The 18398-nt window shown below is 39.2% G+C and overlaps 2 protein-coding genes across 9 annotated transcripts; one reads left to right on the forward strand and one right to left on the reverse strand.

Moving 5' to 3' along the window:
• The first annotated feature begins 405 nt into the window (after nucleotides 1–405).
• Nucleotides 406–6848, forward strand: LOC107571228 (high mobility group protein HMG-I/HMG-Y-like). 8 transcript variants are annotated; one of them, XM_016257537.1, is made up of 6 exons: nucleotides 406–494; nucleotides 619–710; nucleotides 1295–1419; nucleotides 2633–2725; nucleotides 3563–3622; nucleotides 4759–6848. In XM_016257537.1, the coding sequence occupies exons 3-6, from the start codon at nucleotides 1315–1317 to the stop codon at nucleotides 4822–4824; spliced, it is 324 nt and encodes a 107-aa protein (XP_016113023.1). In that variant the 5' UTR covers nucleotides 406–494; nucleotides 619–710; nucleotides 1295–1314; the 3' UTR covers nucleotides 4825–6848. The 8 variants fall into 8 exon arrangements, with proteins under 8 accessions (XP_016113023.1, XP_016113026.1, XP_016113022.1 ...); XM_016257540.1 differs by lacking the exon at nucleotides 619–710 and having other exon boundaries at nucleotides 406–496; nucleotides 1315–1419; XM_016257536.1 differs by lacking the exon at nucleotides 619–710.
• Nucleotides 6849–8296: 1448 nt separating this feature from the next.
• LOC107571229 (uncharacterized protein C3orf18-like) lies at nucleotides 8297–13976 on the reverse strand. Its single transcript, XM_016257545.1, has 4 exons — nucleotides 13869–13976; nucleotides 13647–13672; nucleotides 12860–12965; nucleotides 8297–8759 (listed from the first exon to the last, which is right to left on the reverse strand). Exons 1-4 carry the CDS (start codon nucleotides 13974–13976, stop codon nucleotides 8691–8693), a joined length of 309 nt encoding a protein of 102 aa, XP_016113031.1. The 3' UTR covers nucleotides 8297–8690.
• Nucleotides 13977–18398: the final 4422 nt, after the last annotated feature.

Genomic DNA, 18398 nt, shown 5'->3' on the forward strand with positions numbered 1-18398 from the left:
GTTAAATTGATAAGAAGTGATAGCAAAGATTTCTATTTTGAATAAATGCTGTTCTTTTTAACTTTTTATTCATCAAAGAATCCTGAGAAAAGTATCGCAATTAAGAGCATAAGAAGAAACTCCTTTAAAAAACATTAAAAATCATTCTGATCCCAAACTCTTGAGCGGTAGTGTGTACATTGAAACTGAAAATGAGCAAATACTACAGCAAAGTATAGTATGCGTTGCATTGAGGCATACATAAATACACAATAAAACAGATCTCATGGGAGACTTGGAAACGCATTTGTGTGAGGTCAGGAACCACTGATGCAGCTGCTGGTTCCTGACGATTCACACGCACGCCCCGCCCCCGGCGCTGGCCCCGCCCCCCGGCGCTGGCTCCGCCCCCTCGCGGAGGAAGGCAGGCGGCTGCTGGCTTTCATTCATTCGCAGCTCGCAGCTCGCGCGGTTTACACGCTTTGGACGTCGTCCCGACCGCTCCTTTTGAAAGGGTACGTATTAAATCTCACTTATTTATTTTCAAGCTGGCTTTAGAAATGTTTGTAATCTGCAACAAAAATAAATAAAATTAATAATAATAATAATAAAACAGAAATAAGTGTAATTGGTTTTTAGGCACAGTTGAACGGGACTAACAGACACTAAACGGATTGGCGGGCTCGTGTGGCGCGGGTTTCGTTGTAATTTATAACACGCGCCCAGTTTTGGTAAGTCTATGCAGTCCACGCCCTTCTCAAACCAACGCTGTTTTTAATACAAGTTACCGCACATATTGTAATTCTTTTAAAACACATTTTTGGGGGTTTTGAAAACACTTTCAGAAACGATGCTTCACACACAGCAGCGGTGTTTGGTTTTTATATATGTTGTGTCGATTAAAGCTCTCCGCAGTGTAAACAACCGAACCGTGTTTCACGCGCTCGGGGATTTAAAAGGGCGCGAATCGCGCGCTGTGTTCGTGTTCCGGTTCGCGCTGGAGCTGCGGGGTATCCGTAGAAACCGCCGTTCGCCTGCTAGCTTTCTCTTTTAAAGCTCCGCCGCAGCACAGCGAGCCTCCGACGGCCTGCATATCTGCTCGGTTAAGGTATCAATATCCAGTTGTTTAAACGGACCCGCCGCGATTTAAATATGTTTGGTTTGTAACCGACATCGTGTCTGTTTGAGCTCGGGCCTAGCGCGTGTTGTAAACAAACGGGACGCCGGTCGTCCCGCGCACTCCCTGTGAAGTTAATTTCGACTTCTCTCACCAAACGGCCGCCTAGTCATTGATCTGAGGTGTCTTTGCTTCCAGCAGATCTCGCGACTCTGCGCATGCAGCGAGGCGGGATGAGTGACTCCGGCAAGGACACGGCGGCTCCTAGAGAGACGGACGCCGCGGAGAAGAGAGGACGCGGGAGGCCCCGCAAACACCCGCAGGTCAGAGCCGGACGCCGCCCGTAGCTTGTATTTTGGGCTAAAAAGACGCCTGCAAGTGTGTGTTGTGCTTTTAATTTTTGGGGGGTCTTGCACATGGGCTGAGGACATCCAAACCATTTTTTGAGTGTGCTACTTGACATAGCCTATGAGTTAAGCGCTTTATGAGATTAAGATCTCTGTTTTGGTGCATCTTGGACTCGGTCGCACACGCTGAACATGTGCAGTGGTCCTCTGTACGGCAGAGTGACCGAGGCCTGTAACGTGATGTCTTAAAGCAGCAGTAACCCACTTACTGTTTCAGCTGCGCGCTGATTGGCCGCTGGGAAATGCCAGCATCTGATTGGTTCATCCCGCTGTCAATCATTAGGGCCTCAAGAGTGCATTGGGTGTAAAGTTTCTATTACTTGCTCGTGTAATCCGAGCCTTCTAGTAGTAATCCATGGCCACCATCGTACAGCAAGATGGATTACTTATCACTATCTTAGCTTCTTTAGCATTTACACACGGCGTTTAACAATGTTTTAAGCATTTGTGAGTAATTCATGTTCATTTTTATACAAGTGGGCAACAGCCATATGTAACGTGCTTAAATGGCTAACTTTCAGTATATTTCAGGCCTTTGTCTAGGCATGTAACTCAAGTGGATTCTCAGTTTGTGCTTTTGTAGGTGGTTGGTTTCAGAAATTAGGATGTAACTGCTTTTTCAGTAAAGGGTTTTTTATTATTATTATTACTATACACACACACATTTCCAGGCTCTGTTTAGTATTGTGTAGTTGTAAAATTGTCAAATGACTGAAAGCCTATAAATGTTAACAAGTGTGCTGATCTTTTGCACGCTCTTCTCTCGAAGTCAAGTGACGTAAACTTGGTTTCCTGTCCTTGAGATGCACAGCAGACTTGATGTGCATTATTTACTGTTGGCTCACACAATCCACTTGCATGGATCTGTCAGGAAGTATTCTTTACACTGACCCTGCGCTGCTCCTTTAACTGGTATAACACTGATAGTTGGTCTGCAGTGTATATGATTCTCTTTTGGCAAACTGCATGCCACCTGTTGGTCTAAAAGTAGCAACCAGTTGTGTTAACTATGAACAGCAGATGCTTTAAGTTATCCTTCAGTATATGGTAACCAACAGTGGACTCGTGTTTGTGTACAGATATTTTTATTTATTTATTTTTCTGGTTATTTACCCTTTTCGATCTTCAGCAGGAGGCAAGTGGATCTCCCACACCGAAGAGGCCTAGAGGAAGACCAAAGGGCAGCAAGAACAAGCCAAGCTCCACGGCATCTAGGGGCAAAGTGAGTAGAAATGTTTCAGTGGTTGTGTGCACCGCTACCACCTCTACGATATTACCATCAACGACGAGAAACCGACAAACCTGTATCTGTCTCCCGGCCCTCTATTACGAATTAAAGTTCTTTATTGGCATCCATGGTTCCATAACAAACTTAACATCCACAGAACCTTTTTATTGCACAACAACTTCTTTATAGAGGTTGTCACATACACCAAAAAAAAGAGGTGGTTCTATGGAATGACCGTAAATCCAATTTATGGTACCTTTAATTTTGGGAGTGTAATTGGGCCTAATTTGTTAGTTTTTTTTTTTTCCATAAGTGTAAGCATGCCTGTTTACAATCAGATTCTTGGCTCCTCATCTTTGGTACATCTCATGATATGAACAGTCTTGTTTTTTCGTTGGAGCCTGCAGATAAAACCAGTTACTCAATTCCGGTTGAATCTTTTGACTTCCTGCTAGCTTCCTGTGGCGTAGCAGGCACTGTGTGTTGCAGGTGCACAGGCTGCAGTGCTGTCTCTGAGATGATAACCCCACCCCCTGCTTCTTCCCTTCCTTCCCCTCCATCTATTGTCATGACGACAGCTGACCCACCAACCCTACCACCTCTCCCTTTGTTTGTGTGCATGCGCATCTCGCCCGCTTGTACCAGCTGTCTCTCAGCTCCAGACCAGGTGGCCGGCAAACTGAAGTGCACTGCGTGCTGCTCATGTCCGTTTCCAATATAATAGCCAATGAACTCTCTGCCCCTGGGCCGCCTGCCAGCACGAGCCCAACATCGCCCTCTGGTGCTCAACTGCACGCAGAGCACCTTGTTTATTCTCTCTTTCTCTTTCAGAAAACAGCTACGGCTTCGGCACCTGCAGGGATGAAACGCAGAGGACGGCCCAAGAAAGCAGTGAGTTTTCATTTGTTTTCCGTTTGGTGCATTTCGTGTGCCATTTATAGCGAAAACCGCAAGGCTGAACGGGTGTTTGTGTGGTGGGAAGTTGCCACGGGCAGCAACAAAAACATTTGGCTGCTTCTCACGAGGGATTTCTTGCAGTTCTTTCTCCCCCTTCGTTTCTCCTGTCGGTCTTGTTTATAAGAACAGATCAAATATCTTGAAGCCTTTTATTTTGCTGTTAAGTCAGGCATGTAATCGGGCAGAGCCCAGTGCCGCTCCCCCGTTTCCTCGACAGCTCACTGTGTAGTCATCAGCCCTGTGTCTTTGTGCTGCATTCCTCTCACATGAGGCACGGTTCTGGCGCTGGAGTTTAGTTTTCCTCATTCAAACATGTCCGCAGGAATCCAGCAAGTTGAGTCACACACACCTCCTAGTTATCGTGGCCATGCCGGGACGTTTCCTCCACTTACTCATTCACACTAAGTAGACAGGAGGTAAAATGTTAAAATGCCTTTGTGACTCATGTTTAATGGCTTAGGAGAGGAGTGTTCTCGCATGTGTCCCCTTTGAGCATTTCCACAAAGTGTTGGAGTTTGCATCAGCCTCGCTGTGACCCATAGTTGCCTAGAAGACTGTTTTAAGTTACTGGTGCAAGTTGTGAGTCAGCGACTCTGATGGTGTTTAGTATCTTAAAGGTTTTATTTTTTTCTCTCTCTCAGATTTGAGATAATAGACAGCAGTTGTCACACTTCACCTCAAAAAGTAAAGAAAAACTAATTGCACTTACAAAGAAGCCTATAGTCAGGGTAGGGCCATGTTTAATTTGACAAGAATGAAATTGAGGCTGAGAGGGACTGAAGTACAGTGTGTTATAGGTTGTAGTGTTCAATATACTGATTGCTCAGCTGACGAAATGTCTTTAAGTAGGCAAAACCTCCATGATACGGTTTTGAAAGTTGTGAAAATGACATGATCTAGGAGTGCGTGCCATTGTAAAGATTGAGTCTGTCCCTCACAACCTTGTTTTCATCCACATGAAATTCAATATGGCATCTAACCCGATTAAAGTCTGTTGTAATTTGCATGCTGTAATGCAAATGTTAATGTTATTCTCTCATCTGACCGTTTGTTGCTGTCTGTCTCTTCAGGAGAAGGAGGAGCAGCCATCTAAGTCCTCTGAGGAGGAAGAAGAGGAGGAGGAAGAGGAACAGTAACTAGCAACATGTGCTACCTCACAATCCAACGTTATTTCTTCCTGTTGACCAGAGCTGGACTGACCCTCCCCATTCCCCCTCTTCCTCTTACACTAGTGCCACCCTCACCCTCCAATTCACCTTTACGCTCTAGCGCCCTCTAGCGTCAGGGAGGCTTGCACACTTCATGCGCCTTCTCTGTGTAACACCACTGGAAAAAGACTCAAAATACTGTATGTCCATTCGTGGATGCATGCACGCGTGTATGTCTCGCACTCGATGGCTAATTGGTCGAAAGTGTCTGTCATACTGGACAAAGATATGCTCTGATGGCGGCTTGACACAAAGCGATTTGCAAAATACTGAAGTTTTCTCTTTTCGCAAGCAACCGTTTCAGGCCTAGAGAATTCAAGTTTATTTTTACAAGTCTAAATCTAAAATATGGTAGGTTGTGTGAAATTCATGTTGTGTACTGGACAAAGGTGAACTGACCTACTTGTTGTTTTTACTTGGGTTGTGTGTGCGCGTGTGTGGTAACTCTCTGTCTCCAGTTAAACTTTTTTAGCTACTCCGTGATTCAGGCTAGAAATAAAATGATCGTATTTTTTGAGTGAATATAATCTAGAGGACTTTTAACTTGTAATCAACATATCATTGAATGCTTTGTCATGAAACATTTGACTTTTTTTTTTTTTTTTTTTTTTTTTTTTTTAATAATGCCCTCCGCCGACTCGCCACCATCATGATTTCACTGATTCCTGCAATAAATTCACTGGCACGCAATGCTACGTAGTCAGTTTCTGCCCGTTCTAAGTGTAAGTCAGCTTACTGGATGTGCTAAGGAGCAGTTAGCTTTTCTGGCTGTGTTCAAAATGTTTTTGGAGGACAATGATTGGTATTAATTTTTGAAAATTAAATTTTTTTTTATTTTACCACCTACTGGTCCTTGTTGCAAAAAGGGCACCGCAAGTGATTTGACACCAGCAGTGCATTTAATTTTATCAGCCCCAAATCTGTGAACTAGACATGCAAACTTTAACCACTTTTTTTTTCTTCTTCTTTTACTAGAAAATGCTACTTCATTCCATTTCCAGCTGTGTCACTTCTGTCCCATTACAGTCCACTCAGACAGCTTTTGCTTGATGTGTTTTGGGATTTTGTTTAGTTTTCTTCATGCTTTTTTTTTTGACGTGTTAAATTCCATGTCAGGGAACGCTGATCGGTCCAGTGACTGGGTCTCCTCTCAGAACTTAATGCTGCTACAAACATGGTTTATTAAACCCGGAATACTGCAACCAGGTCAGTTCTACTCTGGACTTGACCGTCACGTTCATACCTCACTTTACAACAGCCTATGACGGATTACTCTTCTCTTTCCTGACGATGTTCAACTGGTCTCAGTGCAGCCTTTGGCAAGCGTGTTTGTTTTGTTTCTTTCCAAGTGCAGTGTCTGATTCATTTACAGCTGACTCCAGTGTGGGTTTTTCGTTGCTCCTTTTTGTTTTGTTTTCAACTGATTTTGCTTGCAGCAGTGTGCATCAATGAACAGAAACTTTTTCATATAGAAACGTCTGGACACACCACAGGAATGACTGCATTGGGTCAGAGAGATGCAAAACATATTCACAGACTGTGGTAGAGATATAGGTTTGTGTGTTTTTGGTTTATTTCTCTGTACATGCGTTTGGTGCACTGAATTGACTTTTTGATTTATATCATGGACAAAATGATTTAGTGTGGCACCTGAAGGTTGGGGCTCTTTTTTTTTTTCCTCTTCTCTCTCCTCCTCCCCTCTTTCTGTTTGTAATGAACTATATCCTGCTAGTTGCTTCGCCCTGAGCCCCTGAATAGTAGATCATGCTGGTACTATGGCTGTTTGACGCAGTGATTTTTAACATGCCCCCTCGATGTACTGATGTCTTGTTTTTATGTGCCCGTGCACACAACTGGTTTGGGATCAGTCTTTTCAATGTGTACACTCTGCATTTTGTATTGTGGACTGCAGGAATTTATATTCAAAATGCTAATAAAGTTAAGGATTCGTACATTTTTGTGTGGCTGTATTTCTTGAAATTATTAATTAGCATTGGGCGGATGGCAGGAGCTGCTGCACTCATATCTGAGAGCATGAAAATATTTCATTGTTTTGCTGTCTAATGAATGGCCTGTAGTTTGCCTAACAGTCTGTTAAAATGCAGTAAATATGGTTCTGCACTGCACATATACAGGTGCATCTCAATAAATTAGAATGTCGTGGAAAAGTTCATTTATTTCAGTAATTCAACTCAAATTGTGAAACTCGGGTATTAAATAAATTCAATGCACACAGACTGACCTATAACCTATATTTATAGCGTTTTAGTTTTAATTACTTTTTCTTATTTGTAAGTCGCTTTGGATAAAAGCGTCTGCTAAATAACTTAAAGTAAAGTAAAAGAACTGGACTGTTGCCCAGTGGTCCAAAGCCTCTTTTCTGATGAGAGCAAGTTTTGTATTTAATTTGGAAACCAAGGTCCTAGAGTCTGGAGGAAGGGTGGAGAAGCTCATAGCCCAAGTTGCTTGAAGTCCAGTGTTAAGTTTCCACAGTCTGTGATGATTTGGGGTGCAATGTCATCTGCTGGTGTTGGTCCATTGTGTTTTTTGAAAACCAACGTCACTGCACCCGTTTACCAAGAAATTTTGGAGCACTTCATGCTTCCTTCTGCTGACCAGCTTTTTGAAGATGCTGATTTCATTTTCCAGCAGGATTTGGCACCTGCCCACACTGCCAAAAGCACCAAAAGTTGGTTAAATGACCATGGTGTTGGTGTGCTTGACTGGCCAGCAAACTCACCAGACCTGAACCCCATAGAGAATCTATGGGGTATTGTCAAGAGGAAAATGAGAAACGAGACCAGAAAATGCAGATGAGCTGAAGGCCCACTGTCAAAGAAATCTGGGCTTCCATACCACCTCAGCAGTGCCACAAACTGATCACCTCCATGCCACACCGGATTGAGGCAGTAATTAAAGTAGGAATTTGCTTGGGGTAATCAGTTTTGCTGGGCTAACTAAAGGCTATTGGCTATTTAAGTGTTATTGCACCCAAAAATTTAAATGTATCATTTACTCACTATAACCAAACAGTTCTGGTTACCCCTGACTGCCACTGTATGGGCAAAACACAGATGCTTCTCAAAATATCTTCCGCAGAACATGGAAGATATTAAGAAAAATGCCCTGTTTTTTGTCTACCATTAAATCCATAAGGTTCCAATGTAGATAAGGGTTTGTAACAGCACGAGGCTGAGTAAATGCTGGTTTTATGTTGGGGTACCCCTTAGTTTAGCACTCTCTCATTCTGGCATGAAGCTGAAATCTAATGCAGATGTTCTCGTGACACTTCCAGTGCTGAGGAGACGAATGAGGAGCGAGGCGAGTCACCTGACAAACTAGCTTACATAGAGAATGAAAAATAAAAGACGGTCTCTCGAGTGACGGTTTAGCACGATAACCCAGTTTGGTTGAGCACATCACATTCATGCACACTCGATAAAATGAACAGCTCTCACGAGGATTTACTAGCACAGAACCTCAGCAGAAAACATACAGCTAAAATAAATAAAAACTAACACTGTGGCGAATCAACATCCCGCTTGAGTCTTGCTATTCAGAGAGTAAAGCTGTGCTTCAGACCAGAGGGAATAATATGATCCCAACGCTCGAGTCTTCAGTCTCCTGTAGATTTCTCTTGTCACTAAAGGTCCTCTAGACTCAGAAAATCAGTCACTTTTTGCTCAGAATTGTCCATCTTGTGACTCTGCAATGCAGGACGATGAGACCGTATATGGAGTGACTAGTTATTGACCAGGTCCACAGATTATGTGCAGAAGTTCAAGCAGGCTTTTTCATGCATCAGGATCCTTTGAGAGCAGGGATCTGCGCTGCTGATACGTCCTCATCCAACCCCGCACCACCTGGACATGCACAAAAGAAAAGCTTCTTTTTATATGGTTTATTACAGCGATGAAAGAGTTTATCACAAAGGCTCATTGCAACATTGCAAACATGTGCTTGTAAATATGTGGAAATGTGAAAACATTCAATTCCGCTCCCATTTCTTAAATATACTTTTCGCACTAAAATGAAACATAGTATACTTTCTACAGTCCTAAAATTAACGAAATACCGCAATGAATATAATATGAATCGATCTTCCTCTTTTATCTTATTGCGGAAATTCTTGTGCATTCATAAACTTTACCTGAGGAGGTTATGCAACAATGACCAAAATCTTGGATGTTATGATTTATGTCGTATGATACAAATATTCACAGCTATATTTTGAATTGATTCAAATAATAGTACAAATATATCACATGGTTCATGAGTGTTTGTGGTTTACGTGGAGAAAAAAAGAAAAAAACCGGTGGTTGTCAATGCAAATGTTTGTAAGAGTCACATGGAAGACATTTCCCTGTTGTTTTGTTTCATTTTGTTATAAAGTTTTAGTATTTTGTATATAGTTGACCACATTCTGACAAATGGCATGTATACATATATGTGTGTGTGTGTGTGTGACCCTGGACCACAAAACCAGTCATAAGGGTCCATTTTTTAAAATTGAGATTTATGCATCATCTGAAAGCTAAGCTTTCCATTGATGTATGGTTTGTTAGGATTGGACAATATTTGGCTGAGATACAACTATTTGAAAATCTGGAATCTGAGGGTGCAAAAAAATCTAAATATTGAGAAAATCATCTTTAAAGTTGTCCAAATGAAGTTCTTAATGCATATTACTAATCAAAAATTAAGTTTTGATATATTTACAGTAGGAAATGTACAAAATATCTTCATGGAGCATGATCTTTACTTAAAGGGGTCATATGATGTGATTTCAAGCTTTCCTTTCTCTTTGGAGTGTGACAAGCTGATTGAGCATAGATAAGATCCCTGAAGTTGCAAAGACTAAAGTCTCAAAACTACGGTGGCCGAGAGGTGCAGAACAAATCACAATTCTGAAAACAAAATAACAAATTACAAACGCAAATGCAAGTCTACAAAACAAAATAACAATTCAGAAAGCACAACAACAAATCCGAAAACATTATAACAAGTCAGAAAACACAACGACAAATCAGGCAAACCAGAAGAGGTAGGTATAGTTTGAGACAGCGCCATTGGTTTGGGATTACTCACCGCTGACTGGACGAGACATCTGTCAATCAAAAAATACGGAGTGTCTATTTAGATTTAGTTATGTGGCTGTAAATATCAGCTCCAGTGGTGCAGATGGATAAGCACTAATTGTTGGCTTTTTGACGCGATCGACGCAGGTTCGATCCCACCTTTTGCCAAACTTTTTTTTCTCCCTTTTCAAATCTCGTATCACATCGTAAAGGCATTTATTTTCAATAAAAATTAAGGAAATAATCAAAAAGTTGAAAATAAAGTATCGGGTAGGGTTAGGGTAGGTGTAGGGAGGGCTTTATTGTACCAATAATGTGGCATCCATGTAATAATTAAAATTATAATTTGCACTCAATACGTTATTATTGCATACTGTTTTATAATGTACTACAATACTGAAGTGCAGATAATTGCCACTATTTGCAACAAGTAGTATACTTGATAGTAGAAATACTGCTATTTTAACAGTGTAAATAGCATATTGCTAAAAAATACTGCTCCAGTACATGATCATATATGATCATGATATAAAAAAAAATATATATATATATATATATATATATATATATATATATATATAAAACTGTGTATGTACAATAAACATTTATGATGGACAGGTGCAGAGACCAGCTCAATGCAGTTATCTATGAAATACAATCTAAATCTACATTAATATAGTGCAATGTGGATATATTAGAGTAGGGTGGAAATGAGAAGTATAAAACACAGAGGGTGCATTATTCAGAATTAGGTATTTGTAAATATATAATCATACGGTCAGTGACGATATCAGTGCAATGGGCATCATGAGGTAGAATGTACAAAGGAATGTGCAACAATAATAACAGATGATGCTGTATATATAGTTTTAGATGGGTCAAGTAGAATAGAGTGTTCAGCATTTAAATTTAGAGTTTATGAGGCTGACAGTTAAGGGGAAGAAACTGCTCTTGAGTCTGAGTCCTATAACGTCTCCCAGATGGGAGAAGAGTAAACAGTCCGTGGCTGGGGTGAGAGGTATCTTTGATAATGCTTCTCACCCTTCGTAGGCAGCATTTAAGGTAAGTGTCTTTGATGGAGGGTAGCTGAACACCAGTGATCTGTTGGGCTGTTTTAACAACAGGTTGGAGGGCCTTCTGGTCTGAGACCAGTTGCCATACCACATTGTGATGCAGTTTGTTAAGATGCTTTTAATTGTGCATCGATAAAAGTTTAGCAAGATGTGGGGAGACAGGTGAGCTTTCAAGTAAAGGTGCTGTTGTGCCTTTTTGATCAGAGTGGAGGTGTTGTTGAGGGTCCAGGAAAGATCCACAGAAATATGTACACCCAGGAATCTGAAACTAGGCTCTGCTTCGGGCCCATCAATGTAGATGGGTGTGTGTGTGTGATCTTTCCTAGGGGTCCACAATCAGTTCCTTGGTCTTCTGGGTGTTGAGTGCGAGATTATTGTCGGCACATCACACTGCCAAGTGCTGAACCTCCTCCCTGTAGGCCGTTTCATCGTCGCCGCTGATCAGGCCTAACACCGTGGTGTCATCTGCAAACCTGATTATGGAGTACAACCATGTATAGGTACGCAGTCATGGGTGAAAAGGGAGTCGAGAATTGGGCTCAGAACACAGCCCTGTGGTATGCCAGTGTTCAAGGTGAGGATGGAGGAGTTGTAATTGTTAATCCTAACAGACTGTGGTTCAGTTGCGGAGAGAGGGGCTGATGCAAAGGTCAGTGAGTTTGGAGATCGGTTTAGATGGAATCACACAGTATTAAAAGCAGAGCTGATATTGATGAATAGTAATTCATAGTCTTCATAAGTGATTCAGGGCAGTATGGAGAGCTGAGGTGATGGCGTCCTCAGTTGACCTGTTGGGTTTGTAGGCGAACTGAAATGGGTCCAGTGTTCAGGGCAGGCACGTTTTCAGATGGGAGAGTACCAGCCTCTCTAAACATTTTGCTATGATTGGCATGAGAGCGACAGGGAGGAAGTCATTAGGGGCCAATGCAGCCACTGCATTTGTGGTAAGCCACTGCTATTGTAGTAAGAAAGACCCCATGTTTTGAGTAGTCAAGTAATCTGACATTTTAAAACATGAACTAACCTTGTCTTTTTATAATTAGGTCAAATTATCTAATATTCTAAGTGACTTAAGGCTTCTATACACAGCAGAGTTAAGGGTGCACTGTGCCTGCTCAAAATTCTGTGTAAATCATAATGCTGCATGAAAGCCGTACTAAACAATACCAGCTCTGACCCACCTCAGCCCCCAGTATTAAAGTATATGGTTATCATTGCTGCGTAAATGCATTTATGCCACCTCTGAGCAGCTTTAAACAGCCTGTGTAAAGACAACTAAATGCCACTTCAGAAGCACTTCTATACCACCTTTGCAGTGTAAATTTGGCATTACTGATCTTGAGTTATTTATTTTTTTTTTTATTTTTTTTTTTAAATAAAGTCTTTTATGCTCAATAAGGCTGCATTTGTTTGATCAAAAATAGAGTAAATACTGTAATATTGTAAAATATTATTGCAAATTAAATAAACATTTTCTACCTGAAAATGTTTTGCATTTAAAATAATTTTGAGCAATTTAAGCTGAATTTTCAGCATCATTACTGCAGTCTTCAGTGCCACATGATCTTCAGAAATCACTCAAGAAACACTTCTGATTATTATCAGTGCTGAGAACAGTTCTTATATTGATTTTGTGGAAACCGTGATACATTTGATACATGTCTTTGCTGTCCCTTTTGATCAATTTAATCTGTCCTTGCTGAATATGAACATTAATATCAGTGGAGTACAGATTGACATTTGCTTTCAGTATGTGCAGTAGGAGTCAACAATAGAGATCAGTGTTTTTCATCTCATAACAGGATCGATTACCTTTGTGTCTTCCTCTTTCCAGAGAATGTCCTGCTCCGCCTCGTTCAGCTCTTCGGTCGGGTCATACATGTAAACTGGAAGCAGCTGATGCCGCAGTCTGTCAATCCTGAAAGTGCACAGACACACAGGCAGTTTAATTTCCTTCATCATCCACTTATGTGGATATCTACTTCTGTGTTTCAAAGAAGACATCCTTACGGGTTTACTAACGTTAGAGTGAACTAAACTATTGGTCAAAGGTTTGGAATAGTTATGATTTTTTAATGTATTGGAAAGAAGTCTCTTCTGCTCACCAAGGCTGCATTTATTAAAAACAGTAATATTGTGAAATATTTTTACGATTTTCAACTATGTCTAACGTAATGTATTTCTGTGATGCGGCGCAGTCTTCAGTGTCACATGATTCTTCAGAAATCATTCTAATATACTGCTGCTCAAGAAACATTTCTGATTACTATCAATATTGAAAACGGCTGTGCTGCTGAATATTGATAATGATAAGGACCATTATTAATACTTGAGCATTGATCTGAAGGATCATGTGACACTGAAGACTGGAGTAATGATGAATGAAAATCCAGCGCTGCATCGCAGAAATACATTACATTTGACAACATATTCACAGAAAACAGTTGTTATAATATTTGACAATGTTACTATTTTACTGTATTTTTTGATCAAATAAATGCAGCCTTGGTGAGCAGAAGAGACTTCTCTCCAAACAATCGGAATGAATTATTCCAAACATTTGATATCTTTCAAAGAGAGCCGGCGTATGTTTATTTACCTCCGTCTCCTCCTTATGTACATCACCTACAGTATAAAACAAGAAGACACATTAGCATTTTACTATAGGAACATAATACATGTGTGCATAAGACCTTTTGTCTGTCTGGATATGTACTGCTCAGTCAAATGACTCCGTTGTGCGAGTTCACAATCTTCCCCCACAGGCTAGCACACGGTTAGAAACACGCTGACGAGACATGCATGCCACGCCAGCACCTACCACTGCTGCAGCAGTCCCGAGGGCCGTGATGAGGAAGACGGGCAGCAGCACGTAGCTGAGGGCCGTGTCTCCGCTGATGGTGTGAGGGGGCTGCGTGGTGCTGTTCATGCTGTGCTCCCGGCTCATCTTCTGCACGCATGTGACTCCCACATGGTCTCTCTGCCCTCACTAGTGACTGTCAGATCCAAGAGCATTTTGTTTTATCGAACAGTATCAATTTACACACTCAAATGGGGAACAATAAAATGCATATGACAAAATATACACTTTACCAATCACATCTCCATCATACATAAATGTCCATGTCTCTACATACAATAACAATAAACAAAACAAGCATTCTTTAAACATTTGAGGGGGTTCCAAGAAAAAATACAAAAATATAAATAAAAAAATAAAGGGTACAAAATCTTACCAGTCTTAAAAGGAAAGAGACTCATACATGGTTATATACAGTTCCCCAAGGGATTGATTATCTTTGGATAAGTGCTTTAAAGATTCAAAGTATTTTTTACATTCATTTTTAAAGCAATTTAAAGAGGTTTACTGTCATTCCACTTGCTTTTGTGTATATGATATTTACCCATTGTAATAATAATGTTTAACATCAATGACATGTTTTTCGAAAGACCACCTGCACAACCAAAAACCAAAAGCTGAAACAAATGCAGTGATGGAATATCAGTGTTGATATCAATATTTAGCCAGCTGTGAAGATCCTGCCAGAACTTCAATGTGACTGGACCAGAAAAAAAATAAATGTTCAATGGTTTCAGGCTCTTCTAAACAAAAAACACAAGGATCTACTTCAAAACGGCATCTTGTCCATAAAATTTGGGCAGCTGGATACACATGTTTAATAATCCTAAACTGAATATCCTTCATTTTAGGTAGAATTGGCCATTTCAGATAATTACAGAATTTGTTTTTAAATATTTCATTTTCAAACTGTTTTAATTATTTACTCGCATTACTGTAACGCATTACTGTTTTAAAACGTGCATTGAATTAGCATTTAAATCAAAGCCGTAGGAAAGACAACCATAGCATAGTTTTGCCATTTTGCTATAATAAGCGTTTTTAGCATTTAATGAGAATGTTGTATTATGATTATACAATGTGGGTGAGCGTATACCGCGGTATTGATTCACGCACCGCGGTTTAGAAATAACATATAATCATATTGTACATCAAAGCAGCATGTTTTTTTTCTACAGCAGTTGACATGGCGCAACGGGACTGTCATCAGTCATTTAATATACAAATGCAACTTATATTTATATTAGGGAAATATAACATTTAATTCAAAACGTCCAGCAAAGGGCTACTATAAGGAGAAAGCGCATTCAGTGATATTATCTGCTACCATGTGTTAACCTGCATTGCTTTACTGTGATGATCATCGGTAACAGCATCAGTGTCATCAAGATAATTCTAATAATAACACCGCGATGTCTGTGGATTCATGAGCAGTCGAACCTCACTAGCGAACCCACCTGACTCAGGCAAGAGACTGTAAGTTATTATAACACCAGTCGGTGTTTACGGGAAGCAAGTCCTGCGGGAGCTGGAGGGAGGAGCTACGCTTACGGCATTACATCATCATTTATTTATTTTTTACCTGTATTATTATTTATATAATACTGTATATTTTCTGTTTCTTTTTTGTAGTTTATATTTGTTCAGTACCTTTATATTATATGTTGGAAATCAATAAAAAAAAAAAAACATGCGATCATCATATTGACAAAATATTGATTTCATTTGGAAAAATAAAATACATGACATAAAGAAGACAGTTATTATGAATTCATATGAAAACGGTGGCTTACGTGTTTTGGACTTTGCTACATTAAATAATACATGTACGGTTAATTGGCTTAAACTAATTGTTACAAATCCTAATTCCATTTGGTGTTTTATTCCCTCCCATATTCTATCAAAATTTGGTGGTGTACATTTTTTTCTTAGCTGTGATTATAATATTAGAATTTCACCGTCAGGCCTTTTTATCATGGTCTTTGATCCACAAGCACATAGGTACTATATATGGAACAATATGGATATATTATTACATTTTATTATTAAAACACTGGTTTGATAAAGGCATCATATTCAGTTATTTCATTTGAATGGTTTTCATTTGACTTATGGTGAGTTTTTGGCACATTATAAGATTCCTGTTACACCAGGGGACTATATGCTAAAGTCTTTGGGGCTGTTTCTCCTGAAGTTTGTGTTATTTAAACATCAGACAAGAATTCACATCCAAACAGGGGTCTCTGCCTGATATAATAAGCTCTATCTGTTTCTCTCTTAAATCACACAGCAGTTCCGTAAGAGCTTTATTTCAACGAGACATTGTGTCTTTGCCTTATGTTTATTCATACTGGAATCGCCTGACAGACAATATTGTTTGGAAAAAGGTTTGGTTAATACCTAATCAATATTTAATTACAAACAAGGTTAAGGAAATATCATTCAGAATTATACACAGGATTTACCCAGCCAAATATTATTTGGTCCAATTTAAATCTGATGTTGATATTAGTTGCTCCTTTTGTGTCAGTGGTCCTGAAACTGTGGTACATTAGCTTTGGCACTGCCCTTTTGAAAAACTATTTTGGCAAAATGTATGTAATTTTATTGTACAAAATATTGATAGTCATTTAGTTTTGTTATGGAAAGATGTGTTATTTGGTATATTGGAGAACAGCAAAGAAAAGCACACAGATCTTATTCATATTCACAAATGTAAGTTCTCATGCAAAAAAAACTTGTTTTTTTTCTTTTAGGAAGGAAATGGAGCATTATATTGATACTATACGATTTTATATGAAACAAAAAGCTTTTCAAACGGTGAAAGTTTGTAAACGCTTTAATATTTTTAGATACGTAAATGTGTATTTGTATACAGCCCCTCTAGTGTGAAATTGTTTATTTCATGAATAGTGTTTGTCATATACATGTATTTTGATCTTGTTAATAAATAATAAAAAAAGCATGCGATCATCATACAGGTGAATATAGCGCAGGTACAATCAACTCGAGGAGGAGTACACACATTATACTCTTACAGAACTCAAACATACTCCAATGGCTTTTATTTGCAGATCTAAAGGTTGAAGCAATACTGTGTAGCACCACTATATCTGCATTTAAGAATGGGATTTTGCGATAGAAATGTATTATTAAGATTATCCGATTGTTTTATAATCAATAATTGCTTTTTTGCTCTTATGCAATTATAATCCTGACAAAATTCCTTCCAAATTATCTCGCTTTCACAAACAATGTCTCTTATCGTGGTCTTAATCTACAAGCATAATTGTTCCCCACACATTTCTAGCATTTGGCACAACAGAGATCTGCTGTACAAGAATAAATCTATTTATTTTGATAATTGAGCTAAAAATAATATTATTTTAGTGAGTCAGTTATTCAATGACCAAGGGATTCCTTTAAAATATGAGGAGTTTTTGTCACATTATAAAATCCCAGTTACAGCAAAAGAATACGCTATTGTTCTTGGAGCTATCCCTTCTGGGAGTATTATGTTTATGAAGGGTTTTAATAACAAGGTCTCTCAGATTGTGCCATATCTCAATGTATTTGATACATATGTTGGTAAATTATCCCTTAACACCAAATCAAATAATAGGAGCATTCGTGCTCTGTTCCAGAATGAGGTTGTCTCTTGTCCGAATGCCATCTTTTACTGGAACAGACATGTAGGTGAAATTAACTGGGCTAGAGTGTGGGTTTTGCCTCAAAAATTATTTTTGTACAACAAGATAAAAGAAGTGTCTTATAAAATGATACATCGGTGCTATCCCACAAAATGTTTTTTACAAAGGTTTATTTCTGAGGATTTTGATGTAAATTGCTCCTTCTGTGGTCTCCAAACTGAAGATTTGTATTGTGAGTATACTAAGAATCTGTGGGAAAAACATTGAGTAGTTTTTGTGGTATAATTCCTGAAATTTCATTGAAATATGAAAAATGTTATTCTGGGTTATACACAGGGCTGGATTGGTAATCGGGCATACTGGGTATTTTCCCGGTGGGCCGACGCACTTAAGGGGCCGACAGAATTTTTTTGTTTTTTTTGCCGATGATTTAAATGCAAAAAGACACGATATTGTCGAACCTGACGTTTTATTCTTATCCAGAACAACTTGATGTGATATGAGTGTGATACATACATACATACATGCACTACCAGTCAAAAGTTTTTGAACAGTAATATTTGTTTATGTTTTTTAAAAAAGTCTTTTCTCACCAAACCTGCATTTATTTGATCCAAAATACAGCAAAAGCAGTAATATTGTAATTTTTTTTTACTATTTAAAACAACTGCTTTCTATTTAAATATATATTAAACTGTAATGTATTTCTGTGATGCGCAGCTGTATTTTCAGCATCATTCCTCCAGTCTTCAGTGTCACGTGATCTTCAGAAATCAGTATAATATGCTGATTTGTTGTTCAAGAAACATTTATTATTATTATTATTATCAAAATTTAAAAC

The sequence above is a fragment of the Sinocyclocheilus grahami genome, unplaced genomic scaffold (assembly GCF_001515645.1).
Source record: "Sinocyclocheilus grahami isolate Dianchi unplaced genomic scaffold, SAMN03320097.WGS_v1.1 scaffold1567.1, whole genome shotgun sequence".
Classification (NCBI taxonomy): domain Eukaryota; kingdom Metazoa; phylum Chordata; class Actinopteri; order Cypriniformes; family Cyprinidae; genus Sinocyclocheilus; species Sinocyclocheilus grahami.

Bases quoted from the DNA above. Each gene is read 5' to 3' on its own strand.
- LOC107571228 (XM_016257540.1), top strand. From the start codon at position 1,315: ATGCAGCGAGGCGGGATGAGTGACTCCGGCAAGGACACGGCGGCTCCT. The intron at 2,726-3,562 runs GTGAGTAGAAAT...TTTCTCTTTCAG, and splicing joins CCACGGCATCTAGGGGCAAA to AAAACAGCTACGGCTTCGGC. The intron at 3,623-4,758 runs GTGAGTTTTCAT...CTGTCTCTTCAG, and splicing joins GAGGACGGCCCAAGAAAGCA to GAGAAGGAGGAGCAGCCATC.
- LOC107571229 (XM_016257545.1), bottom strand. From the start codon at position 13,976: ATGAACAGCACCACGCAGCCCCCTCACACCATCAGCGGAGACACGGCC. The intron at 12,966-13,646 runs GTAAATAAACAT...GTGCACTTTCAG, and splicing joins TACATAAGGAGGAGACGGAG to GATTGACAGACTGCGGCATC. The intron at 8,760-12,859 runs GTAATCGATCCT...GTGCATGTCCAG, and splicing joins GGAAAGAGGAAGACACAAAG to GTGGTGCGGGGTTGGATGAG.